At 37.1% G+C, this 23,767-nt stretch overlaps 1 protein-coding gene across 3 annotated transcripts in view; it reads left to right on the top strand.

Moving 5' to 3' along the window:
- The first annotated feature begins 359 nt into the window (after positions 1-359).
- LOC102391055 (cell surface glycoprotein CD200 receptor 1) overlaps positions 360-23,767 on the top strand; it is a 60,156-nt gene continuing 36,748 nt past the window's right edge. For all 3 annotated transcript variants that reach the window (XM_025284084.2, XM_006074020.3, XM_006074019.3), the window contains exons 1-2: positions 360-693; positions 22,084-22,164. In XM_025284084.2, coding sequence (XP_025139869.2) covers positions 627-693; positions 22,084-22,164 — 148 coding nt within the window. In that variant the 5' untranslated portion in view covers positions 360-626. The remainder of the gene's footprint in view (positions 694-22,083; positions 22,165-23,767) is intronic.

Raw genomic sequence — 23,767 nt, 5'->3', positions numbered from 1 at the left:
GTTTTAAGCCACTCAATTTGTGGTAACTTATTACAGTGGTAATAGGAAAGTAACACATTTATGATGCTTCTAGAGTTGTGTGTGACTCCCAAAATCACACAAGAATTTTCAAGCAAAAATCTTTTATTTCAAGCTTGGTTACTAAGACTGTACACCTCTTCAACCTGGAGATAACTTTTAAAAGTTACAATGACTGGGAAATTTACAGGGATGGGCCAAATATAGATAAATATCTTGTTTTACCTTTTAAACGAAGTTTGTCTTGGGCACGTTCAGTGCCTTACTGTAGAGTTTATCTGTGTATAGCAGAAGTGAGAGGAGGACCAATGAGCTGAAAGATAACTCAATCAATCCGCTTCCTCTGTCTTTGCCTCAGTGCTTCATACAGGAAATCTATTGCTGTGTCAAGTTCCAGAGAAGTTTCTTCTGTTCCAAGTTACTAATCTGGCTGAAACACATAGAGGTGAAGGAAGAGGCTAGGAGGAAAGAAGTGCTGTGCTGCTAATGGGCTAAGAAGATCCAGCACGGAAGAGTCAATCAGACAGAGCCTCACCATGTCCACAGCTCCTTTTACACCTGTGTGGACGAACAGTGCTGAGTGAAGGGCAGAAAATAAGGAAACAGAAATGCCCTGCACTTGGATAACTTCTGATCTTCAGCTACGACTAATTTTGACTCTCTTCTTTGTTGCAGGTGAGTTTGAATTTTCTTTGGGAGGGTGACAGGAGAATGACAGGTGAGAAACGTGGTCACAGCTTTTCCTGAGCTTTCTTTGCCTTTCTTATGGGGGCAGAGCACAGCAAATACAATCAGAGTTATGGGGGAGGGGAGAGTTTCCTCCAAGATTAACTTCACTTTATTATTCTTACTTTCCCTTGTCTTGCTTATTTTATTTTTCATCCTACTACACTATACGTATATCTATACTTTACCCCACTGCCTACTTCCTCATCCCCCCAACACGTTTTTAGGGCGAGGCAGAATAAATTACTTTCTAGTAGCAATCCAAGTCATCTGATGAAAGCGGAATTCTTTTTGTCTCTTCTTTAACAACTTAAATAATAATCCCAATCTATTTATGTCTGTATTGTTAACAGTATAAATTAGGAAAGTTTATTGCTCTCTTGTCACTTTTGATGACCAGGCACTTTTAAAAATATAACACGTTCAGAAGTTTGGTGTTGTGTCTGTGATGTAGGTCTGTATTTATTTTAATATGTGTGGGCTGTCAGAGACTCTTTCTGGATTAGAAGACACACTCTTCAACATCTAGGTTCCTGCAAGAGTTGTGGAGAAATTGGGGCTCTTGTGGGGGTGTCCTGGTTTCACTACAGAGGGTTGGTAGGAGTTGATGTAGGAGGGAGTTTTCGGGTTTCACTTTTAGTTGATGGGAGCAGTTGCAAGGAAACATTTGGTTTAAAATTTTATAGTTTAGTAATTCAAAGAAAAAAATTTATTTTTTTCTCATATAAAGGATTTTAAAATACTGCCCGTCTTCCAGGAAAACATCTACTTTTCCTAATGTAGGTGAGCACATGTAAAGTAACTGTGCTGTATCCCTGAGCTTTTCTGAGGAGTGCTTTCACATAATTTTTCTCCTTTGATCAGCACAGCAACTCAGCGAAGTAGGCATAGAAGACATTTTTCCACCTTACAAAGAAACTGAGGTATAGAGAGTTGAAATTTGTCCCAGTTTATACTACTAGTATATGACAGTCATACCTAGTACTAATATACATTTGTAAGCAACACTAAACATCTGAAGAGGCAGTTTTCCTCAATACTTAGTCTTTATGCTTCTCACTAACAAGCACCATTAAGTAAATACGTAGTTATCAACTGAATGGAGTATTTACTCATTTAAAAAAAATCAAATCATCTGAATCTTTCAGGAGTTGAGATCTTGTTGTAGAAAGGTTTTATAGAAACCTGTATAGGACCCAATTTGGCAGGGAATGTCAGCTAGACAATGAGTTATTTATGTTAAGCTGCAATGTGACTTTGGGGTAAAAGAAAAAAAAATCATGATTAAAACATAATCGATAATTTTGAATTTGATAGTTTAAAGGTTTGGATTTTAAAACTATTTCTAACCACAGCTAGGATATACTACCAATGTCAAATCCCTGAAATTTGTGCTTCTATAATTATAGTGTTATCAGAATATTTAAGAGAAAGACATGGAAAAGCAAATTATATTTTGTGCAGTGATTTGACATGATAAATTCACCATGAAATAATTCAGAATAATGATATGCAAAGCCCTTGGGGCATGAGTTTATATCTTTATTACTAATACTGCTTTGTTATTAATACTGCCAAACAGAAATAACTCACTTTATTAGACAAGACAAACTCACAAAGAAGAGAGCTAATGACTTCTCTGAACATGCCATTTAAAAAAAAAATTATTTACTTTTTTGTTTACTTATTTGCTTTTAAATTCAAGTAATGTGGTAGTTGATGGATAAGATGTATTAAGAAAGTGTCTGAGAGGGAAAAATAAAAACAATGCTAACCATCCATTGCAGAGAAAAGCTCTCTAGCCTTGTATCTAGTATCCTTCCCTCAAACTCCCTTTACCGCATGCCACGTCTTTCTTTTTATTTTATACTATTGTCTTCTAGATTTTTTTCTTGTGTTCAGATTATATTTTGATGTCCCCATCAAAATGACTTTTCTTTTATAAAAGTCGCTAATATTTAGATTATGAGTTACTGGAAAGAAATCCTTTTTTTTTCCTTCTTTGTGCTAATTTTAGTCATTTATTATTATCTTCCAGTAGGGGGCAGGCAGTCACAAGAGGAGATAAAAATCAAGGGAGGGTTGAGTGGCAGCTTTGGCAGGTTTGCAAAAGATGGAAAAAGATTAAAAGCAATGTGGAAAGAAGGTGTTTGTCCTCATTGATTTCAGTCTTCCTTTTCTAATTTGCAATAGCTATGAATTTACACATTTTAGTAATTTTTAGGTGTGGTATCCTTTAAACATCCATGCTTAAGCAATTAATAAATGGTCAATACCGAAATCAGATTGGTTGTATTCTTTGCAGCCAAAGATGGAAAAGCTCTGTACAGTCAGCAAAAACAAGACCTGGAGCTGACTATGGCTCAGAACATCAGCTCCTTATTGTAAAATTCAGGCTTAAATTGAAGACAGTAGGGAAAAACACTGGGTCATTCAGGTATGACCTAAATCAAATCCCTTATGATTATACAGTGGAGGTGATGAATAGATTCAATGGATTATGTCTGGTGGACAGTGCCTGAAGAACTATGGACAGAGGTTCATAACATTGTACAGTAGTCAGTGACTGAAATCATTCTAAAGAAAAAAGAAATGCAAAAAAGGCAAAGTGGTTGTCTGAGGAGGCTTTACAAACAGCTGAAAAAAGAAGAGAAATGAAAAGCAAGGGAGAAAGGAAAGATATACCCAACTGAATGCAGAGTTCCAGAGAATATCAAGGAGAGATAAGAAGACCTTCTTATGTGCACTTCTTATGTGAACAATGCAAAGAAATAGAGGAAAACAATATAATGGGAAAGACTAGAGATCTCTTCAAGAAAATTGGAGACATCAAGGGATCATTTCATGCAATGATGGGCACAATGAAGGACAGAAACAGTAAGGACCTAATAGAAGCAGAAGAGATTAAAAAGAAGTGGCAAGAATACACACAAAAAAGAACTGCACAAAAAAGGTCTTAATGACCCAGATAACCATGATGGTGTGGTCACTCACCTAGACCCAGACATCCTGAGTGTGAAGAAGTCAAGTGGCCTTAGGAAGCATTACTATGAACAAAGATAGTGGAGGTGATGGAATTCCAGTTGAGCTATTTCAAATCCTAAAAGATGATGCTGTTAAAGTGCTGCTCTCAATATGTCAGCAAATTTGGAAAACTCAGCAGTGGCCACAGGAAAAGGTCAGTTTTCATTTCAATCCCAAAGAAAGGCAGTGCCAAAGAATGTTCAAACTACCATACAGTTGAGCTCATTTTGCATGTTAATAAGGTTATGCTCAAAATCCTGCAAGCTAGGCTTTGGTAGTACGTGACCTGAGAACTTCCGGATGTACAAGTTGGGTTTAGAAAAGGCAGAGGAAACAAAGATCAAATTGCCAATATTTGTTGGACCATAGAGAAAGCAAGGGAATTCGAGAAAAACATCTGCTTCATTGACTATGCTAAAGCCTTTGGCTGTGTGGATCACAACAAACTGGAAAATTCTTAAAGAGATGGGAATTTCAGATCACCTTACCTGCCTTCTGAGAAACCTGGATACTTTGGCCACCTGATGCAAAGAGTTGACTCATTAGAAAAGATCTTGAGGCTGTGAAAAATTGAAGGCAGAAGGAGAGGCTGATAGAGGGTGAGATGGTTGGTATCATCGATTCAATGGACATGAGTTTGAGCAAACTCCAGGATGCAGTGAAGGAGGGGAAGCCTGGCATGCTGCAGTCCATGGGGTCGCAAAGAACTGGACATGACTGAGTGACTGAACAACATCAACAAATCCTTTAGGCATCTGCAGATTTGGTGTCTGCAGAATCTCTTATTTTGCCCCTCATACTGATAATTTGTGTCTTCTCTTTGTTTGTCAATCTGGTTAGAGGTTATTGATTGCATATATAATGTGTGTGTGTGTGAGAGAGAGAGAGAGAGAGAATAGGGCCTAAAAATTATTTGCCACCTACATTAGAGAGATCAAGCTAAAATGAAACACGTGGAGAACATTTTAAATCAGTCAGTCTTGAAATGGTGTTGGAGTTATTGAAGGCTTTCTGGAGGAGAAGGGTCTTGAATGATAGGTTTGGATAGATGGGGAAAGAAAGATAGGAATTGGGAGGGGCAGGTGTGCAGCATGATTAAAGGCAGATGATTGAGGGAGAGAAAGGACTGTAGCTTGATGTAACAGATTGTTATATGATCTCAGGAAATAAGGCTGCATTTCAGGCATCCTTAATCAGTAAACAAAGAAACTTGGAAACTGTAACTTTTGGGGGAAATAATATAATAAAATAATACTTTGAAAAAAAAATGTGGCAGCAGTATCTCATTGAGTGGGAGTGGCACTTGGTAAAGCTTTATTTTGAAGCAGGGGCAAGGGTTCTTACCCTTGAGTTTCCATTTTAGGAAGATCCATGGTATCACTGAGAGTCATTGGTGGCTAAGAAGGGACGTTTCTTTGCAGAGGAAGATGTTAAATTCAATCTAGAGATGGCAAACACACAGGATGAAAATCTCTATTGGTACTTGGAAGTAAAGCACAATCCAGGCTTCGTGAATTATTCATGGTGGAGGATCCCACAAAAAGAGTACACATTGAGATAAAAATAACACAATAAGCTCTAGAGACTTTTGGATTTGGGTCCTAGGAATGATAATTATTTCTTCTTCTTATAACAGAAAATAAGATCTGAGAAGATGTGGGAAAAGAGACACTCTGTAATATAGATGGAATGCTTCACTTTAAAAAAGAGGACAGAAGCTCTTCTGAAATTGCAGACGAAGATGAGAAGTTGTATGTAGAGATGCTATTAGGTTGAGGATAGAAATAAGGAAATGGAAACAAATCAGAGAATTCCACAGTAGGTAAATTCCCTTCCAACAAAGTCACGAATATTTCAGTTAATGGTGCTAGTTAATAAAATAACCCAGTTGTCATTTGGTTTTCTGCTGATCTGAAAAATCAATCTGTACAGTGATTAAGAATGCAGTAACCATGGTATACTTTTGCCTCTTCCCCTTGTTGTCATCAATACAAATTTGAAAATTCCTAAATAGGATTAGGGAGCAGATCTGTGGCTACAAAATGACTTGGAACTGTGTGATGCTAATTGCTCCTAAGAATCAAACCATTACTTTTTTAAATAGTTATAAACTTTAAAAGTTGAGTTTTGAGCAGAGAAAGTTTATTAGTGAGGACTCTTGGAAGCAGCAGCTGGAAAATAGGGCAAGGCAGCAGAGGGAAAAAGTCCAGCAATCCCAATCATGACACCCTCATCTGACTGCATGTGAATTTCTGGAGTTAGAGTGGCTCCAGAGAGGCTCTGCATTGAATCAGAATGTCTTATGGGCCTCATTCCTCCAAATCGGTCAACAGATATGGACTGCTCTGGGTAAAGTTTGACTTTGCTTAGGATAACTGAGATGATTTCTGAAGGTGTGAGAACTGAAGGCCGTCTGCTGACAGTGCTCCTAATAGCAGGAGCAAAAAGTCATTCCTAAAATAGGATTCTGGGTACACGTATGATCTCCACCATAGCTGCTGTTTCAGATATTCTTCATCCCTTCCTGAATTTCTGAGTTTCTGTATGGTGCTATTTCCCTTCAACCTAAGTAACTTCTATTATCCTCACTAATAGTGTAGTCCTGCTGGCGAGGAGTTCTCTTGGTTTCCTTTTATCTGAATATGCTTCATTCTTGCATATTTATTCTCGCATATTTTTGCTGGATACAGAATTCTGGTTGACTTTTTTTCTTTCATCACTTTAAAAATGTTGTTTTACCATTTCTGATGAAAAGTTGGCAGACACTCAAAACACTGTTCCTCTTACTATAACGTGTCTTGTTTTTTTCTGGCCACTTTCAAGATTTTTTCTTTATTGTCAGTCCTCACCACTTATAATGTGTCTATGTATGGTTATTTTTATATTTATCCTGCTTGAGGATTACTGAAATTGTTGAATCTGTAAATTTATGCTGCTTGGTAAATTTAGGGAAATTTTTAATCACTATTTTCTCCAAATATTTGTCTACCAGCTTTCTATGTTAGAAGTTCTGCTACTTCATTGAAGGCCTTTGTGGCTAATATAGGTTTTTTTTTTTTCTTCCAGTTATTTTTTTTTTCTCTCTGCTCTTCAGATTGGATAACTTCTATTGATATATTTTAAAGTTTGCTAACAATTTCTTCTCTCATTTCTATTCTTCTGTTAAGGTCATCTTATATTTTTCTATTTTATAGTTTCCATTTATTTTGTAACTTGTTTCTTTCCTTTCTGTTGAGGTTTTTCTGTTTCTTCATTCATTGTGAGCCTATTTTCTTTCATATCACTGAGAATAGTTTAATCTCTACTTTATGGTACTTGTCTGATAATTGCAATATCTGGGTCAATTTGAGGTTGATCTCCCTTTAATGTTTTTGTTTTTTTTCCTCCTAAAAATGGGTCACAATTTCCTGGTTCTCTGTACAGTGAGTAAATTTATTTATATTGTGTCTATTACATCTTAGAGACTATATTCTGTTATATTACTTTGTTGATTTTTTTTTTCTAGAAAACATTTAACTTGGTGGAACTCAAACTAAAAACTCTCTTTTGGATGATATTTTAAATCTCAGTGCTTTTACCTTTAGTTGGTTGGCTTAAGTGTGCCCTGCCATGTGGGGCTTGGGATTAGCCAGAGATGTGCATACAGTTTATATAAGGAATTTGAACTCTCCCTTTCTGCCTCTCTCAATTTCAAGAGCCCAAGGTTGCCCCGAAATCTATCTTTTTGTTCTTCAGAAAAACTGTGGATTTTTTTTTTCTCTTAGAGTTTTAGCTATCCAGTGTCCTGCCAACTGCAGCATTTCCTGGGACTAGAAGTGATAAATATGGGAACCTTTCCTTCTTTCAAGGATTGATACTCCTAAAGAATCTTGCTTTTTCTACTTTCCAGTGGCTTCAGATAGCTTTTATATTTTGTCAGAATTTGCGGTTGTTATTGTGTTGAAGCTTACAGGGCCATAAACCAACTGGAACTTTCTTCGTCTGTCTTTTTAATATCATTGTGATTTTTAAAATATCATTGTGTTTTTATGAACTGATATTGATTTGGTTGGCTGTACTGTCTTAGATGTTGAAATTCAATGTTCAGTTCAGTTCAGTTCAGTCGCTCAGTTGTGTCTGGCTCTTTGTGACCCCATGGACTGCAGCACGCCAGGCTTCCCTGTCTATCACCAGCTCTCAGAGTTTAATCAAACCCATGTCCATCGAGTCGGTGATGCCATCCAACCATCTCATCCTCTGTCGTCCCCTTCTCCTCCTGCCCCCAATCCCTCCCAGCATCAGGGCCTTTTCCAGTGAGGCAACTCTTCACATCAGGTGGCCTTTTTGCTTTCTAAATTTCCTCCATGCATTGACTGTTTTGTTACCTTTCATTTTTCTCAAAAAAATCTCACTCCCCTTCCCCTCATTTTCTAGATTCTTATGAATCTCTGTATTCAATTTAAAGATCTATAATGAGATATAATGTAAATCACTAGCTATGTCATCTTTAAGAACTTACTTGCCCCCCTGACCTTAAACCATAATTTCCTTATTTGTGGAATAAAAGGGATTCCTGACAGTATTAAGAAGTATTGAACTTTCAAACAGGAAGGATTTTAGAAACCTTCAAATTAAATTCTTTCATTTTATACATGAGCAAATAAAGCCCAGAAATGTTTAAGGAATTACTAAAGACAGTACTCAGCTTTTTAGTGCATGAGCTGAGCTTGGAGCTCCTCCATAGCAACAAAAAATTGAGGGGAAAACAGATGTGGCAAGTATATGTGGGAAAACCCATGATTTTTTGATGTGATATACTTGAAATAACAGCAGGCATTTGAGTGGTGAGAAACAGTGGCATAAGGACTGAGATTCTTGTTTAGGAAAAATAAGTCAAGGCTCACAACACGGACTAGCTTTTTCTGTCAGTCAGTAAGTAAGGAGGTGTCTGCCATGTGTCAGACACAATGTTCTGTTGCAGATACATAGATCTTGCTCTCACAGAGCTTAGAATCTGTTAGGAAAGGTAGATATTAAATTAATCATCACAAATAATTTCATAAAATAAAATGAGTAAAGAGAAATATAGGGTGGCATGGCAATGTGTAATTGGTAAGCCTGATCTGTTCTGAAAATCAGGGAAAACTGCTCTTTGGAAGCGAGGTTTAAAATGAAGAAGAGCATAAAACAACCAGGCAAGGAAAGTTGAGGGGATGAATATTCCAGAAAGTCAAACAGCCTATATGAATGCCGAGGGAGCTAAACTGTGACTGAAGTGATAAAACAAGGAGAAATCAACTGTGCCGAGGCCCAATTCAAGTTCTGGAGGTAGGGAATGATGGTGAAAGAGGAGCAGGTGAGACCTGGGGAAATACCTTTACAAAGGTGCCTGAGGATACAGGCAGGCTTGTGGAGAAGGAGACAGATAGGGAAAAGCATAGGGTGGTGATAGAGGTGAAGGAAGGAAGGGGTTTTAGTTGTTGTTCACTTGCTCAGTTGTGTGTGACTCTTCGTGGCCCCACCCCATGTACTGCAGCGCACCAGACTTCCCTGTCCTCCACCATCTCCCAGAATTTGCTCAAACTCATGTACATTGAGTTGGTGATGCCATCCAACCATCTCATCCTCTGTTGTCCCCCCTTCTCCTCCTGCCTTCAATCTTTCCCAGCATCAGGGTCTTTTCTAATGAGTTAGCTCCTCATATCAGGTGGCTGAAGTATTGGAGCTTCAGCATTAGTCCTTCCAATGAATATTCAGGACTGATTTCCTTTATGACTGACTGACTGGTTTGATCTCTTTGCTATCCAAGGGAGTCTCAAAAGTCTTTTCCAACAAAAGCATCAATTCTTTGGTGCTAAGTCTTCTTTATGGTCCAACTCTCACATCCATACATGACTATGGGAGAAACCATAGCTTTGACTATACAGACCTTTGTTGGCAAAGTAATGTCTCTGCTTTTTAATATGCTGTCTAGATTTGTCATAGCTTTTTTTCCAAAGAGCAAACATCTTTTAATTTCATGACTGCAGGAGAGGAAAATGGTTAATTCTGCTACTGCTGCTAAGTCACTTCAGTCGCGTCCGACTCTGTGTGACCGCATAGACGTCAGCCCACCAGGCTCCCCTGCCCCTGGGATTCTCCAGGCAAGAACACTGGAGTGGGTTGCCATTTCCTTCTCCAATGCATGAAAGTGAAAAGTGAAAGTGAAGTCGCTTAGTCGTGTCTGACTCTTAGCGACCCCGTGGACCGCAGCCTACCAGACTCCTCCATCCATGGGATTTTCCAGGCAAGAGTACTGGAGTGGGGTGCCATTGCCTTCTCCGAAAATGGTTAATAGCATCAAAATATGCCAAGCAGTCCAGGAGCATAAGCACTGAAAAAAGGCCTAAAGGTTGACTGTAAAGGGCCTGGTGACCTTCAAAATTGTGGCCTGAATGGAAGGACGTAGGAGCCACAAGATTGCTAACCTTGAGAAGGGCATGGGTGGATAGGAAATGGAGGCTGTGGGCTCACACCACTAATTCTAGAAGTTTGGTAGCAAAGAAAAGAGACAGGATCACAGCTAAAAGGAGAAAGCAGAATCTGATTTTTTTTTTTTTTCCTGTCAACAGAGGGGAGCCTAAGTGTGTTTAAAGGGTGTTCTCACATAAAGTTTTAAGTTGCTTAGTGATTTTTCTTTGTCCTTGCATTTTGTTAATTTACCATGGAATACTATGCCATCTTTCCCTATGGTTTATGAATCTGCCTGCAATGCAGGGAATGCAGTTTCAATCCCTGGGTTGGGAAGATCTCCTGGAGGAGGAAATGGCAACCCACTCCAGTATTCTTGTCTGGAAAATCCCATGGACAGAGGAGCTTGGTAGGCTATAGTCCATGGGGTCGAAAAGAGTGGAACATGACTAAGTACACATGAGCTATCTATTACATAATTTGAGAATATCTGGCCTTATGATTTATTTTTGTGATATTGACACTTTTGGAAAAAAAAAAGTTCATGTAGTAAGTAGTGAGTGGTAGATTCGAAATAATTAAGTCTAGTTGTTTTCATTCTCCAAAAAAAATCATTGTATCTGCCCTTTACTGACTCTCTCTTAGACGTTACTCAGAGGTTGTTCTGAGCCAATAATTTGAAGTTAGTTTCCAGACAGTCACCCACAGGGCCTAAAATATTAAAGATGCAGTGATGCTATCTGAAGCCTACTTAAACGCAACTTTCAGGGCATCTGGACGTTCATGAATCTTTGCAGGTGATTCTGATGGGAGCCATGATTAAGAACACCATTTCAGGTCTTTCTTCATCACCTAAACTATCCCTGTTGTCCCAGCTCTACAGGCTGCTCACCTTCAGATTTACCCGTCATCCAATGTGGAATTTAACTTCCCCAAATGTTAAGGTTTCTGAGAGCCAACACCTTGCCTTATTCATTCTACTATTCCTAAAGCTCTGCACAGCCACCTGACACTGAGTAGGTGTACTCAGAAAGTGTCAACCTGCATGTTTGTGTCTGCTCAGTTTCTCAGTCAGGTCCTACTCTGTTATGCCATGGACTGTAGCCCACCAGGCTCCTCTGTCCATGGGATTTCCCAGGCAAGAATACTGGAGTGGGTTGCCATTTCCTCCATCAGGGGATCTTCCTGACCCAGGGATCAAACCTGCATTTCTTGGGTCTCCTGCATTGGCAGGTGGATTCTTTACCACTGCACCACTCGGGAGGCCCAGGTATACTCAGAAAATGTTTGTCAGCCTAAACTTCCTCAAAATGTCTCTGGTATCTGTAACCACTCTTGCCCTTTATGCTTCTCTCTGAGGAACCAAGTGTCAGCCTCTTCAAAAGCAAACCTTCATTTTGCATTTGTCTCATCCCCTCCCACAACCTCTAGGATCCTGCCTGCCAGTTAGCCTCCTTCACTCTTGTAACTGCTAGCGCTGCCTCTGTCTACAAATATGCTGTACGACTCAAGTACCCACTAGAAAAGTCCTTCTAGTTTCAGACATTGCCCCATCTCTCTCTTTCAGATTTGACATGAAAGGATAAAGTTACTGTCTCATTCTCTGATACTTTCAGGGTAAAAATTCTTGAAAGAGCAAGTCTACAGTTGTTGACAATTGCTTCTGCTTGGGCCCTTGCCATTGTTCTCGATTGCCTCTGTACTAACACTACTCTCTTACAGCTCTTAATGGTCTCTGAATTTTGTTAGCAAATCATAATGTCTCTTACTCCTTACTTTAAAATTTTTCATATATGTGTTGGCCTTGATTATTTGTGTCTTGAAAACTTCTCTTTCCCTGGCTTCAAGACCCTGCATTTACCTTCTACTTTTCTTCATTGTTTCTGCTAACTTTACTTCCTTCATTAAATCCCTAATTTTAAATGTTTCAAGACTCTCCTTTTGGCCTTGTCTTTAATTTCCACATCAAAGACAGTGATGTGGCAGTCTATGGGCTGGATCTGGCTTAGAGACACTTTTGACTGGCTCATGTAATATTTTTGAAATTTTGAATTATCTGCCAATATTTTTAAATTGGGAGATTTTACCCAAACCCCCTGAGATGGTATCTAGGGTTGCTGTGAGGATTGAGTTAAATGATATATATATATAAAGCACTTAATACTATGTCTGAATTCGACAAACATTCAAAAAATTATATCATAATTATCATTTTACAGTTTCCAAAGCTCTTTTATAGATATTACTTCATAACTTATTTAATTGGCCCCTACAGACCAACTTTTTGTTTTTTTCTAAGAATTAAAAACGATACCAGCATTAATATCCTAGAATATAAGGCATAATTTGGAGATATTGTGGGTTTGGTTCCAGACCACCGCAATAAAGTGAATATCACAATAAACAGAGACACACAAATTTTTGGTTTCCCAGTGCATGTAAAAGTTTTGTCTAGAGAAAAAAGTAATGTCTGCACTATACTGTGACTTCCCTGCTGGCTTATCAGTAAAGAATCTACCGGTAATGCAGGAGACATAAGCATTGTGGGTTTGATCCCTGGGTCAGAAAGATCTGAAGAAGGGAATGGCACCCTACTCCAACATTCTTGCCTGGGAAATCCCATGGACAGAGGAGCCTGGCAGGCTACAGTCCATAGAGGTCACAGAAGAGTCGGACACAGCTGAGAGGCTAAATAACAACACTACACTGTAGTGTATAAGTGTACAATAGCATTATGTATAAAAAACAATGTATACACCTTAATTAAAAAATACTTTACTACTAAAAAATGTTAACCATCATCTCACAACACAGGGTTGCCATAAACCTGCAATTTGTAAAAAACATAGTAAAGTGAAGAGCAGTAAAATGTGGTATGCCCATATCTTTGTATATCTGATATGTGTACATATTCACTATCTGTTCACCAAAAACATTGACCCTTGTGATCACTGATACACATTTGTACAACATCTACCATGAGTAGGGAACAAATTTGTTTTCATTATTTAGTTTTGGACTGTGTGATGGTAATTGCCTGAAAAAAAGTTAGCCCAACAATATGACTTTTATTAATACGGTGTCCTACTAAAATGATGCAGACTTTGTGACTATTGTCACATATACAAAAATTAGTCCCAGCAATATGGTTTTTATTAGCACTGTTTCCTATCCATATTTTTTCCCACGTGGCTAGTTAGTTCCCTCAGTATCACTTACCAATGATATAATCATTCTTCCCCTTAGGAATTTGAATTCCTATTCCTATCAGATATTAAATTCCCATAAATGTAGATAGAGCAACTGTTTCAGAGAGTAATCTGTGCAATATTACAGAGGTAATAAGTGGAAATTTATTTATTTTAACATTAGCCAAAAGGCTAGTTGATTTTGTTACTCTAAGTGTGGTGTTTTTTTCTATTTTTGTCTCTGCTAAAACTTTGGGTTTCTACTCAATGTTTTGTTTACTGAACAGTTAATTAGGTGTTGTGTGCTACTAAGTTAAAGTATTTTAAAATGTAAATAACGTTCATAAATTAAAGTATAAGAACACAAAATAGATGTATTGTGTTACCAGGATCAGTTTTTGACATTGTTATTCCATCTTCCCAATTGTTATTTGATCTTCCCAAGCCAGAGATGGAACCCAGGTCTCCCATGTTGCAGGCAGATTCTTTACCAGCTGAGCCACAAAAGAAGCCCAAATCTCTTATTTTACATTTCAGTTTCTTTCCTTTTTGGAAGCAAGGATCATGATAATTGAAATATTAAGCCATGAGACACATAAAGGAGATCGTTTTCATTTTAAAAGACATTTCATTTTATAGTCCCCAAATGGCAAGCATTTGTTTTTCTTTTCTGTTCTCCTTCCATAGGAAAATACACTTGTCTCAGGAAAAAGATCCTGAAATCATTATGGAAGATTAGATTAATAGCAAAAGCTGAAACATTTTTTTTTTTTTTTTTTTAGCTCCAGTCTTTCTTCAGATCCTATTCCCTCCAGATACACATTCTCTGCATATAAAAGTACTTCTATTTGGACTGCTCTGTTTCTCATTCTCTTTCTTATTATGAGCGTCTTGTTCATTGGGTCTTGTATCAATTACCTCTTGCTGCATAATAAACTACCCACAGACAAATATTAATTCTCTCACAGTGACCCAAGAGTGAGTGAGAGAGAAACCATGAGGGTAGAAGCCATAGTCTTTTTATAACTTAATCTTGGCACTGACATTCTATCATTTCTGCTGTATCGTATTTGTTAGAAGTGAGTGAAGTGAGTGAAGTCACTCAGTCGCGTCTGACTCTGCGACCCAGTGGACTGTAGCCCACCAGGCTCCTCTGTCCATGGGATTTTCCAGGCAAGCGTATTGGAATGGGTTGCCATTTCCTTCTCCAGAGGATCTTCCCAACCCAGGGATCGAACCCAGGTCTCCCGCATTGTAAGTAAGACGCTTTACTGTCTGAGCCACCAGGGAAGTCGTATCCAGCCCACGTGCAAGAGGAGGGGATTTTATAAAGACACAATTACCAAGAAAGTAGGGACCATCTTAGAGGCTGCCCATCACCTCAGTACTAGTATAAGTTACTCAAGGTACATTTTATATACTTTTCACTTATTGCTATTACAGTTTCATATACTTGTTTGATTATTTGATTACTGTGTATTATTCCTATTAGATTGAAAGCTCCATGATACAGGCATTTATTAAGGCCTAGCTATTGTAACTGAATAAATAAGTATTATTAATGCAGCTTCCAGCTTCCCTCTACCAGTCCAAAAGCTCTAACACATGTGATAGGTGGTCACTCAGACACCATCTCAGTGAAAACTACTGGTGAAAGACTGATCATCATCTTAGGAGGCAGAAAAAAAAAAGCTCATTTCCTTTACGTGCAATATTTCTCATAAAATTACTGCATTACTTTTCAGGTAGCTTTAGTAGAGAAAAAAATCACATGAGTCTGTTATTCCAACTGTTGTTTTGTTTAGTCTCTCCATTACAGTTTGCTATTTAGAAATAACAAAATGCGGGGGAAAATTGGCTATGCTTTCAATTATTCCTACAGGGTGGTAGTACTTTTAGATTATATATCAGAAATAAAATGGTACATTATTGTAAAACTTCCCCCAAAGTTACAAAGTTTATGGATTTTCTGGCTATCATGGATTTCCACTAGTTCCCAATGTGAAAATTATTGCATTAGAGAAAGAAATATAATTAGAGTATTTGGCTAACAATTCATCTTATTTTCAGAACCTCTAAAAAAAAGGAGACAATTCAAGGTCTCTTCTTGTTTGAATCCATTCATAACTCTAAAAACTGTTGGGAAATAATACTTGTATGTCTAACCTATATCCACAACATGCGGTTTTATAAAACACAGTACAAACATACTAACTAAAATGTTAAGGTTGATATTTTAAGCTTTCTGAAGCCAGAGAGTTATGATAAAGCTTTCTGTACTGTATTGACTTTACCATACTGGTGATTAGAAAAAGTTATGTGCTCGGTATAGCTAAATAAGGTTGTTCTAGCAGTGTGATTTTGATTTCCGGGTCTTTGTGTGATTAAGATCTCAGTCTCAAAGTTGCATTTATTTAAAATGAAGCTTGAATCTTTAGGAGAAATGTAGTTTCCTTTTTACTGACTTTAAAACCTCAGTTTGTAATGCTCTTCAGATGCCTTTCACTAGTTATTCCTTACTTATTAAGAATGACAGTCTGCATTTTGCAGAGGGGAGAACTAGAGTATATGAATTTAATTATTTTAATTTGGGAAAAGAAGCAGAGGGAAGTAAAACTCAAATCTCTCATATTTTCCCACCATTGCTTTATTCAAAATGATCCAGTTCTGTATTTGTTATGATAATTTGCAGTTTTGAAGTCAGAAGCTTGAAACACCAAATGAAAAATGCAATAATTCTATTATTTGGTCCTCCTTGTATAAAATATCAGAATATTCGCACAGATTTAAGTGTATTGAAATATATTGAATATATTTTAATGTATTCTATGTTCCTCTTTTAAAAAGTATTTTGATAGTAAGTTCATTAAATGTTAAATAACAAAAAGATGACAAATAAAGATGTAAATACCACAAAAAACCATAAAAATGACTTTTAATTAGGTCAATACTAGCATAGAAGTCTCAAGTTCTGGAGAGAAATATTAAAAGAAATGTAAAAATAAAGTTCTTCTACATTATTCTCTTTTAGAGCTATATGGTCATTTTATTAGAGCATAGCCAAATATTTTAGGCTATAGTTTTGCTTCAATTTTAGGATTCTTTCAGCTTAAATTCATTTGTTCGGGCTCCTTACTGCTTGTTTGTATTCTCCCCAAACCTTGCAAATGAATGAAACAGCAGAAAATCTTTACTTTTTGTTTCCCCTCTGCATATATTAGAAATAATAATTTAAGCCACTATATCGATTAATTATGGCATAGTATATGTTCTACTTTGGTTAATAAACAGTTACTAAATCAGGGATTTTACTAGGAATTGTGAAATATTAGAAATGCCTATTTCTAACTTTTTTAGTCAGTACAGCCCAGCAAAGCACAGGATTTTGCATAGATAAAATCTGTTAAATCACACAAGAAAACCATGTGCTGTTTCTGAGAGCCTTTTTCACTCACTGGAGGAAGGCTTTGGAGTATGTGTTTGCATAGTCATGCCTGTACAGTGTCTACTGTGTGGGTGGTGTATAGTTGCTCAGGCATATGACAATGATGATTTGGGAAAGGAAACTCAAAGCGAGTGCTCCAAGTGACTAAGAGGTTTCACTAGTAGTCAAATCACAAAACAATCTTTCTTCTTAGATGGAAAAGGTTTTTTTAAACATTATTTCCAGTGCCAAGGGGTTTTCATTTGTATTTTCTTTCATGTTTATTTGTGTAGACGCATGTTCTAATATTATGTGTGTTAAAACCTGATGTTTCTGACATTGTTGTTAATTAAACTGAGGGATAATTTATATATAATTAACTGGGTACATTTAAAAGTTACAATTTGATGAGGTTTGACAGTCGTATATTTCTGTAATTACTATCACAAACAAGATAAAAAACATTTCCATCATTCCCAAAATATTCCTTCATGTATGCTAGTAGCCCTTCCTTGACTTTACACCCATCATCTGCGGGCAGCCAATGATCTGCCATTTGTCAGCATAGATTAGTTAGCATTTTATATTAGTTTACTCTTTTTGTGGTGTCTGATATGTACTCTTTTGTGTCTACCTTATTTCACTCAAAGGAATGATTTTTGAGATTCATCAATTCGTGTGTGTTCCTTTTTACTGCTGAACAGTATTCCATTATACAGATAACTTAGCTATCTGCCGATTGGCATTTGGGTTGTTTCTAGCTTTTGGTTATTGTGAATAAAACTTCTATGAACATTCATGCACAAGTCTTTGTGTGGACATATATTTTTATTTCTCTTGGGTAAATACTTAGGATTGAAATGGTAAGGTTTTATGTGGGCATGTGTTTGACTTTTGGAAAAAACTACTATAAATTTTCTAGTGCAGTTATACTTTTTTATATTCCCACTAATAATGTGTGAAAGTTTTAGTTGTTTTACATTTTTGCCAATATATATTATCAGTCTTTTTAACTTTAGCCATAGTAATAGGTGCATAATCATTATCTCACTGATTTAAATTTGCATTTCCTCTATGATTACTAATATTAAACATCTTTTTTGTGTATTTATTGGTAATCTGAATTTTTTTTTTTGGTAAAGTGTCTGTTCAAATCACTTGCCTGTTTTTTTTTAATTGATTTTTAAAATTATTGGATTATAAAAGTTCTTCACATACTATTGTTTTTTTTAGCTGTGCTGTGGTTTGTAGGATATTAGTTCCCTGACCAGAAATTGAATCTGAACTTCTCTAGTCAAAGTGCTGAGTTCTAACCATTGGACAAGCAGGGAACTCCTGAAGAACCAGCTTTTAATTTTGTTAATTTTTGTATTACTTGTTTTCTGTTTTGTTGATTTTTGCTCTTCCTTTTATTATTTTCATCTTTCTATTTTGTTTTTAACTTCTTTAGGTAATTCCTGCTTTGTTATTAGTATTTAAAGCTATTAATTTTTCTGTAAGCATTGCTTTAGTGTAGCTGCATATCACAAAATTTGATACTATATACACTTTTATCTGTCCTACTTCTTTTATGTAACAATATGTCCTGGAGATCACTCCATAATAGTGTATAAAGATATTCCTCATTCTTTTTAAGGGTTTCATTGTACTTCATTTTGTGGATGTTCTATAATTTAGAAAACTAGTTCCCTATGATTTGGATTATTTCTAGTAGTCTTGCTATTACAGTGTAGCAATGACCTGTCTTCTGTATATATATTAATATATTTCAACTGTTGCATATATAGCTTTGGGATAGTTTTTGGGAAGTGATATGGCTGGGTTGAAAGGAAAATGCTTATGTAACTGCTATTGTCAAATTTTCCATTACCGAAGTGGTAACATTTTACATTCCAACCAGCAGTATATACCTTAATTTTTTTTTTTTTTCTTGTCTATACTTTCTTTTTTTTTTTTAATTTTATTTTATTTTTAAACTTACATAACTGTATTAGTTTTGCCAAATATCAAAATGAATCCGCCACAGGTATACATGTGTTCCCCATCCTGAACCCTCCTCCCTCCTCCCTCCCCATTCCATCCCTCTGGGTCGTCCCAGTGCACCAGCCCCAAGCATCCAGTATCATGCATCGAACCTGGACTGGCAACTCGTTTCATACATGATATTTTACATGTTTCAATGCCATTCTCCCAAATCTTCCCACCCTCTCCCTCTCCCACAGAGTCCATAAGACTGTTCTATACCTTAATTTTTAAGCCAGCTTAAGCCAGCTGCATGCCAGGAAACTGTGCAAACCACTCTTTTAAGCACTGAGGATGAAGAATAAAAAACCTAGATGAAAATCCCTGCCCCCCTGGAGCTTACAATCTAGTGAGGGAGTGGTGGGTTTGGCCCATGAATTTTGGCAAATGTCTCAAATCTTCTTCCTTAGCTTGGCTATTCCTTCAGATCCAGAATTCATAATGCTTGTGCCCATATGCCTTTATAATAATCCTGATTCTATGGACTTGCTGTTGATGTGCTCTTTCAGACCTTTGTCTCTCATTGTTTCTACAGAAACATGGCTGGGACTTGCTTTTCCAGCTCTCTTAATTGGGTTAAGTTTGGGTTTCCCAGGTGAGGCCAGTGGTAAAAAACCCTCCTGCCAATACAGGAGACTTGAGAGATACAGGTTCGATCCCTGGGTTGAGAGGACCCCCCCTGGAGGAAGGCATGACAATCCACTCCAGTATTCTTGCCTGGAGAATTCCCATGGACAGAGGAGCCTTGCGGGCTACAGTCCATGGCGTCACAAAGATTCAGACACGACTGAAGTGACTTAGCATGCCACGGATAAGTAGTGTATTTATCCTAGTGTATTTCTTAGGAACCAACCCTTCGTTTCTACCCACTATGGCAAGAACTATTCGCACAAGAAAAATATGACAATTGGAGCAGCTTACAAACTGGGGTGAAACTGTAAGTTGCTCAGTTGTATCTGACTCTTTGCCACCCCATGGACTGTAGTCCACCAGGCTTCTCTGTCCATGGGATTCTCCAGGCAAGCATACTGGAGTGGGTAGCCATTCCCTTCTCCAGGCGATCTTCCCAACCTAGGGATCGAACCCAGGTCTCCCACATTGCAGGCGGATTCTTTACCATCTGAGCCACCAGCTAAGCCTAACCTGGGTTACTATGGCCAAATTGCTTCATCAAGGTGAGTCTAAATTTTTTCATCTGTAAAATGAGGATGATATCACCTGTCGACATGGAGAGACTGAAATACATAACATGCAAATTAGCAAAAATCTATTCCTAATATAAGTGTTCAAAAATTATTTTAAAACAATGTTTTATTAAAGTAAATAGTAGCTAAAAGGGAGTGGGTAGTGTATAAAAGGAAGAAGAAAACTGCACACAAAGAATGGCATTTAGAAGAAGGCATGAAGCTATTTGGAGGTTTCAAAGAACTACACATGGTTGGGTATTGCCATTACATGAGAAAAACTGGATATATGATTAGAACTGAGGCTGGATACTGGCAGTCTCTAACTGTGGCAGGCTCTAATTGTGGAAGGCATAAAACTCAAAGTATTCACAAGGAAATAATACACTTCTAGTGCATCTACAGTATCTGAACAACAAAGAGAAACATTTTAGGATAAAATTCAATGCACAGTGGGTTTTTTGGAGAAATTTTGAGTACACTGAAAGTGAATTAGCTCAGTCGTGTCCGGCTCTTTGCGACCCCATGGACTGTAGCCTACCAGGAGTCAATGTCTCAGAAGCTCAGCTTCCTTATTGGCAAAATGGGAATAATGCTATCAAGCGCATTTATATATATATATACACACAATACATTTAGCCTTGTGCCTGGCACATATTTCTATTCCAGGTAATTTGCTCATCTTTGATCACTGGTCAATAACAAAGCCATCATATTTAAACTCTAAAGGCTACAGTCCATGGGTTGCAAAGAGTCAGACACGACTGAGCTAATTCACTTTCAGTGTACTCAAAATTTCTCCAAAAAACCCACTGTGCATTGAATTTTATCCTAAAATGTTTCTCTTTGTTGTTCAGATACTGTAGATGCACTAGAAGTGTATTATTTCCTTGTGAATACTTTGAGTTTTATGCCTTCCACAATTAGAGCCTGCCACAGTTAGAGACTGCCAGTATCCAGCCTCAGTTCTAATCATATATCCAGTTTTTCTCATGTAATGGCAATACCCAACCATGTGTAGTTCTTTGAAACCTCCAAATAGCTTCATGCCTTCTTCTAAATGCCATTCTTTGTGTGCAATTTTCTTCTTCCTTTTATTTTCCTAGAAAACTCCTCATCTAAGATTGAGCTCAAATATCGTTTATTGTAGGAAGTCTTTCCTAATCCTTTACCCCTGCTGTTTTAGAGTTAAAAACATCTTCTTTTAAACTTCTGGACATTATGTATATATCTATCCTCACACTAAAACTTTATGTTATCATTGTTTATACAGTTAATTTCTTCCCTGGACCTCAGGCTCATAGAGAGAAAAGGGTATTGTTCATTATGATGTTTCTGTGCTTAGTGAGTACTTTGCCAGGAGTTGCTACTCAAAAAATTCTTACTAACAATTTTCATTTGGAGCTTGCCTTGTAAAATTTGAACTTAATAGACACTTGTCTATGTGATGTGATTTCAACAGTGTTTAGGATACTCCTTTGTTGCTCTGGCTCAGCTGGTAAAGAATCCTCCTGCAATGTGGGAGACCTCGGTTTGAACCCTGGGTTGGGAAGAACTGAGAAGGGAAAGGCTACCCATTCCAGTATTCTGGCCTGAAGAATTCCATGGACTGTATAGTCCATGGGGTTGCAAAGAGTTGGACACGACTGAGCGACTTTCATTTGTTGTTCTATATCAGCATCCAGTCAACACATCAGTGCTAAACTTCTCCTTCTTCACTGGTGCCTGAAATGTCTGTAACATAGTAAAACACCTTTTCACAACTGGAGATAGACTAAGTGCATTTAAGTCTAGAAGAAGAAATACTTTGACTTGAATATAAGACAGGAGGGTGGTGAGTGGTACTGTGGGCCTAAAATAGGGGTATGCCAAATAGGAAGGAAGATCAAGTGACAAGTTCATACCAGGATAAATTTTTCTGAGATGTTTGCTTTCCTGTCATAATTCATGTTTTTATTGGCAACTGCAATCCCCAAATGGCCCAAGGAATGTGAAAAAAAATGTGATTTTCTCCGGGAGTGAGAAATGCTAATGTGTATTTCTCTCTTTACCCCATGTGTCTTTTCAGAATGCTTAAGTGCAGGAATGGAAGGTCCTAAAACATCGAACAACTCAATGCAGCAGCTGGACAATGGCAATCACAGTTCAGGTAATGCTCATCTTTTAATAATAATTCTAATAGAAAAGTGCTTGATGTTTTTACAGTTTTTACACTTTGAGATCTTGAATTGTCTTAAGTTATTTATAGATTATTTTATCTAAAATTGTCAAAATGAAATACTGCTTATGTTTTAAAATGTTGGTAAACTTTTCATTCTGAAATTATTTTCTGTGCCTATTTAGTACTTATTTCAAGACTGTCATCATGAAGTAAATCAAGGGCACAGCACCAATTTTTTTCATTCTATTTTTAAATCATAGTTTTACTAGGTTTACTCTAGAGAACTTAAAAATATTGGCCTTAGCAGATGTTACTAATTTACTTTCTGTGTGCCCTTGCCCAGCTCTACTGTCTCCCAAATTTTTGTTTCTCATTATAGTTAACTTTTTCTTTATATTTTAAAATATTATTTTTGTAATACATTTTACATTGAGCACTTCATGGAAAAATAATTCTAGTGATTTCAAAATGCATTCTTGGACTCAATAAATATCCTTTTACACTTACTTATTTACTATTTAGAAAAATTAGATTTCAGGTCAACTGCAGACTCAAATAAGTAAAATGACTATATAAATTATTAATCTGGGGGGTGGGAAGGCACTCATAGTGCTTGAGTTTAGTGAGTTAAATGGTGCCTCCACCTCAAGATCTGTCCACCAGGAATCTACAAATATGGGTACATTTGGACAAAGGATCTTTGAAAATGTATTTAAGCTAAAGCTTTCAGATGAGATCATCCTGGATTAGTGTGGGCCCTATGTCCAATGACATAGAAAAGAAAAGGAGAAGACACAAGGGAAAATCCGATGTAAAGATGGAGGCAGAGGTTGAAATGATACATCTACAAACTAAGGAACACATAGGATTTCTGGTAGTCACTCAAACCTGGAAGAAACAAAAAAAGGATTCTTTACTAGAGACTTTGGAAGGAATATGGTTGTGCTAACACTTTGATATATTTCTGACTTCCAGAAATGTGAGAGAATAAATATCTATTGTTTTAAGGGATCGAGTTTGTGGATACATATCAAGACAGTTCTAGGAAACTAATATAATGAATAACTAATTTACTTTTCTACTGTAAATATGTCTTTAAAAACAGTCCACATGTGATTCAGTCTATATACAGATCTTCCATCACTTATGATGGCATTATGCCTCAATAAACTCATCCTAAGTTGAAAATATCATAAGTCAAAATACCTACTTAACAGGAGGAAAAGAGGGTGACAGAGGATGAGATAGTTGGATGGCATCACCAACTCCATGGACATGAATTTGAGCAAACTCCTGGAGATAGTGAAGGACAAGGAAGCCTGGCATGCTGCAACCCATGGGACTGCAAAGAATTGAACACTGCTTAGCGACCGAACAACAATAATAACCTAACATCAAAACTTAGCTGAGCCTTCTTTAAACAGTTGGGCAAAATCATCTAACACAAAGCCTGTCTCATACTAACATGTTGGATAACTCATGTAATTTATTGAATACTGTACCTTTTGAAAGTGAAAAAGATGGTTGTATGGGTACAGAATAGTTGTATCAGTTATTTACCATTGTGATTGTGTAGCTGACTAGGAACTGT

The sequence above is a fragment of the Bubalus bubalis genome, chromosome 1 (genome assembly GCF_019923935.1).
Source record: "Bubalus bubalis isolate 160015118507 breed Murrah chromosome 1, NDDB_SH_1, whole genome shotgun sequence".
NCBI lineage: Eukaryota > Metazoa > Chordata > Mammalia > Artiodactyla > Bovidae > Bubalus > Bubalus bubalis.
The sequence above is the reverse complement of the archived record's forward strand: the minus strand, read 5'-3'. Positions and strand labels throughout refer to the sequence as shown.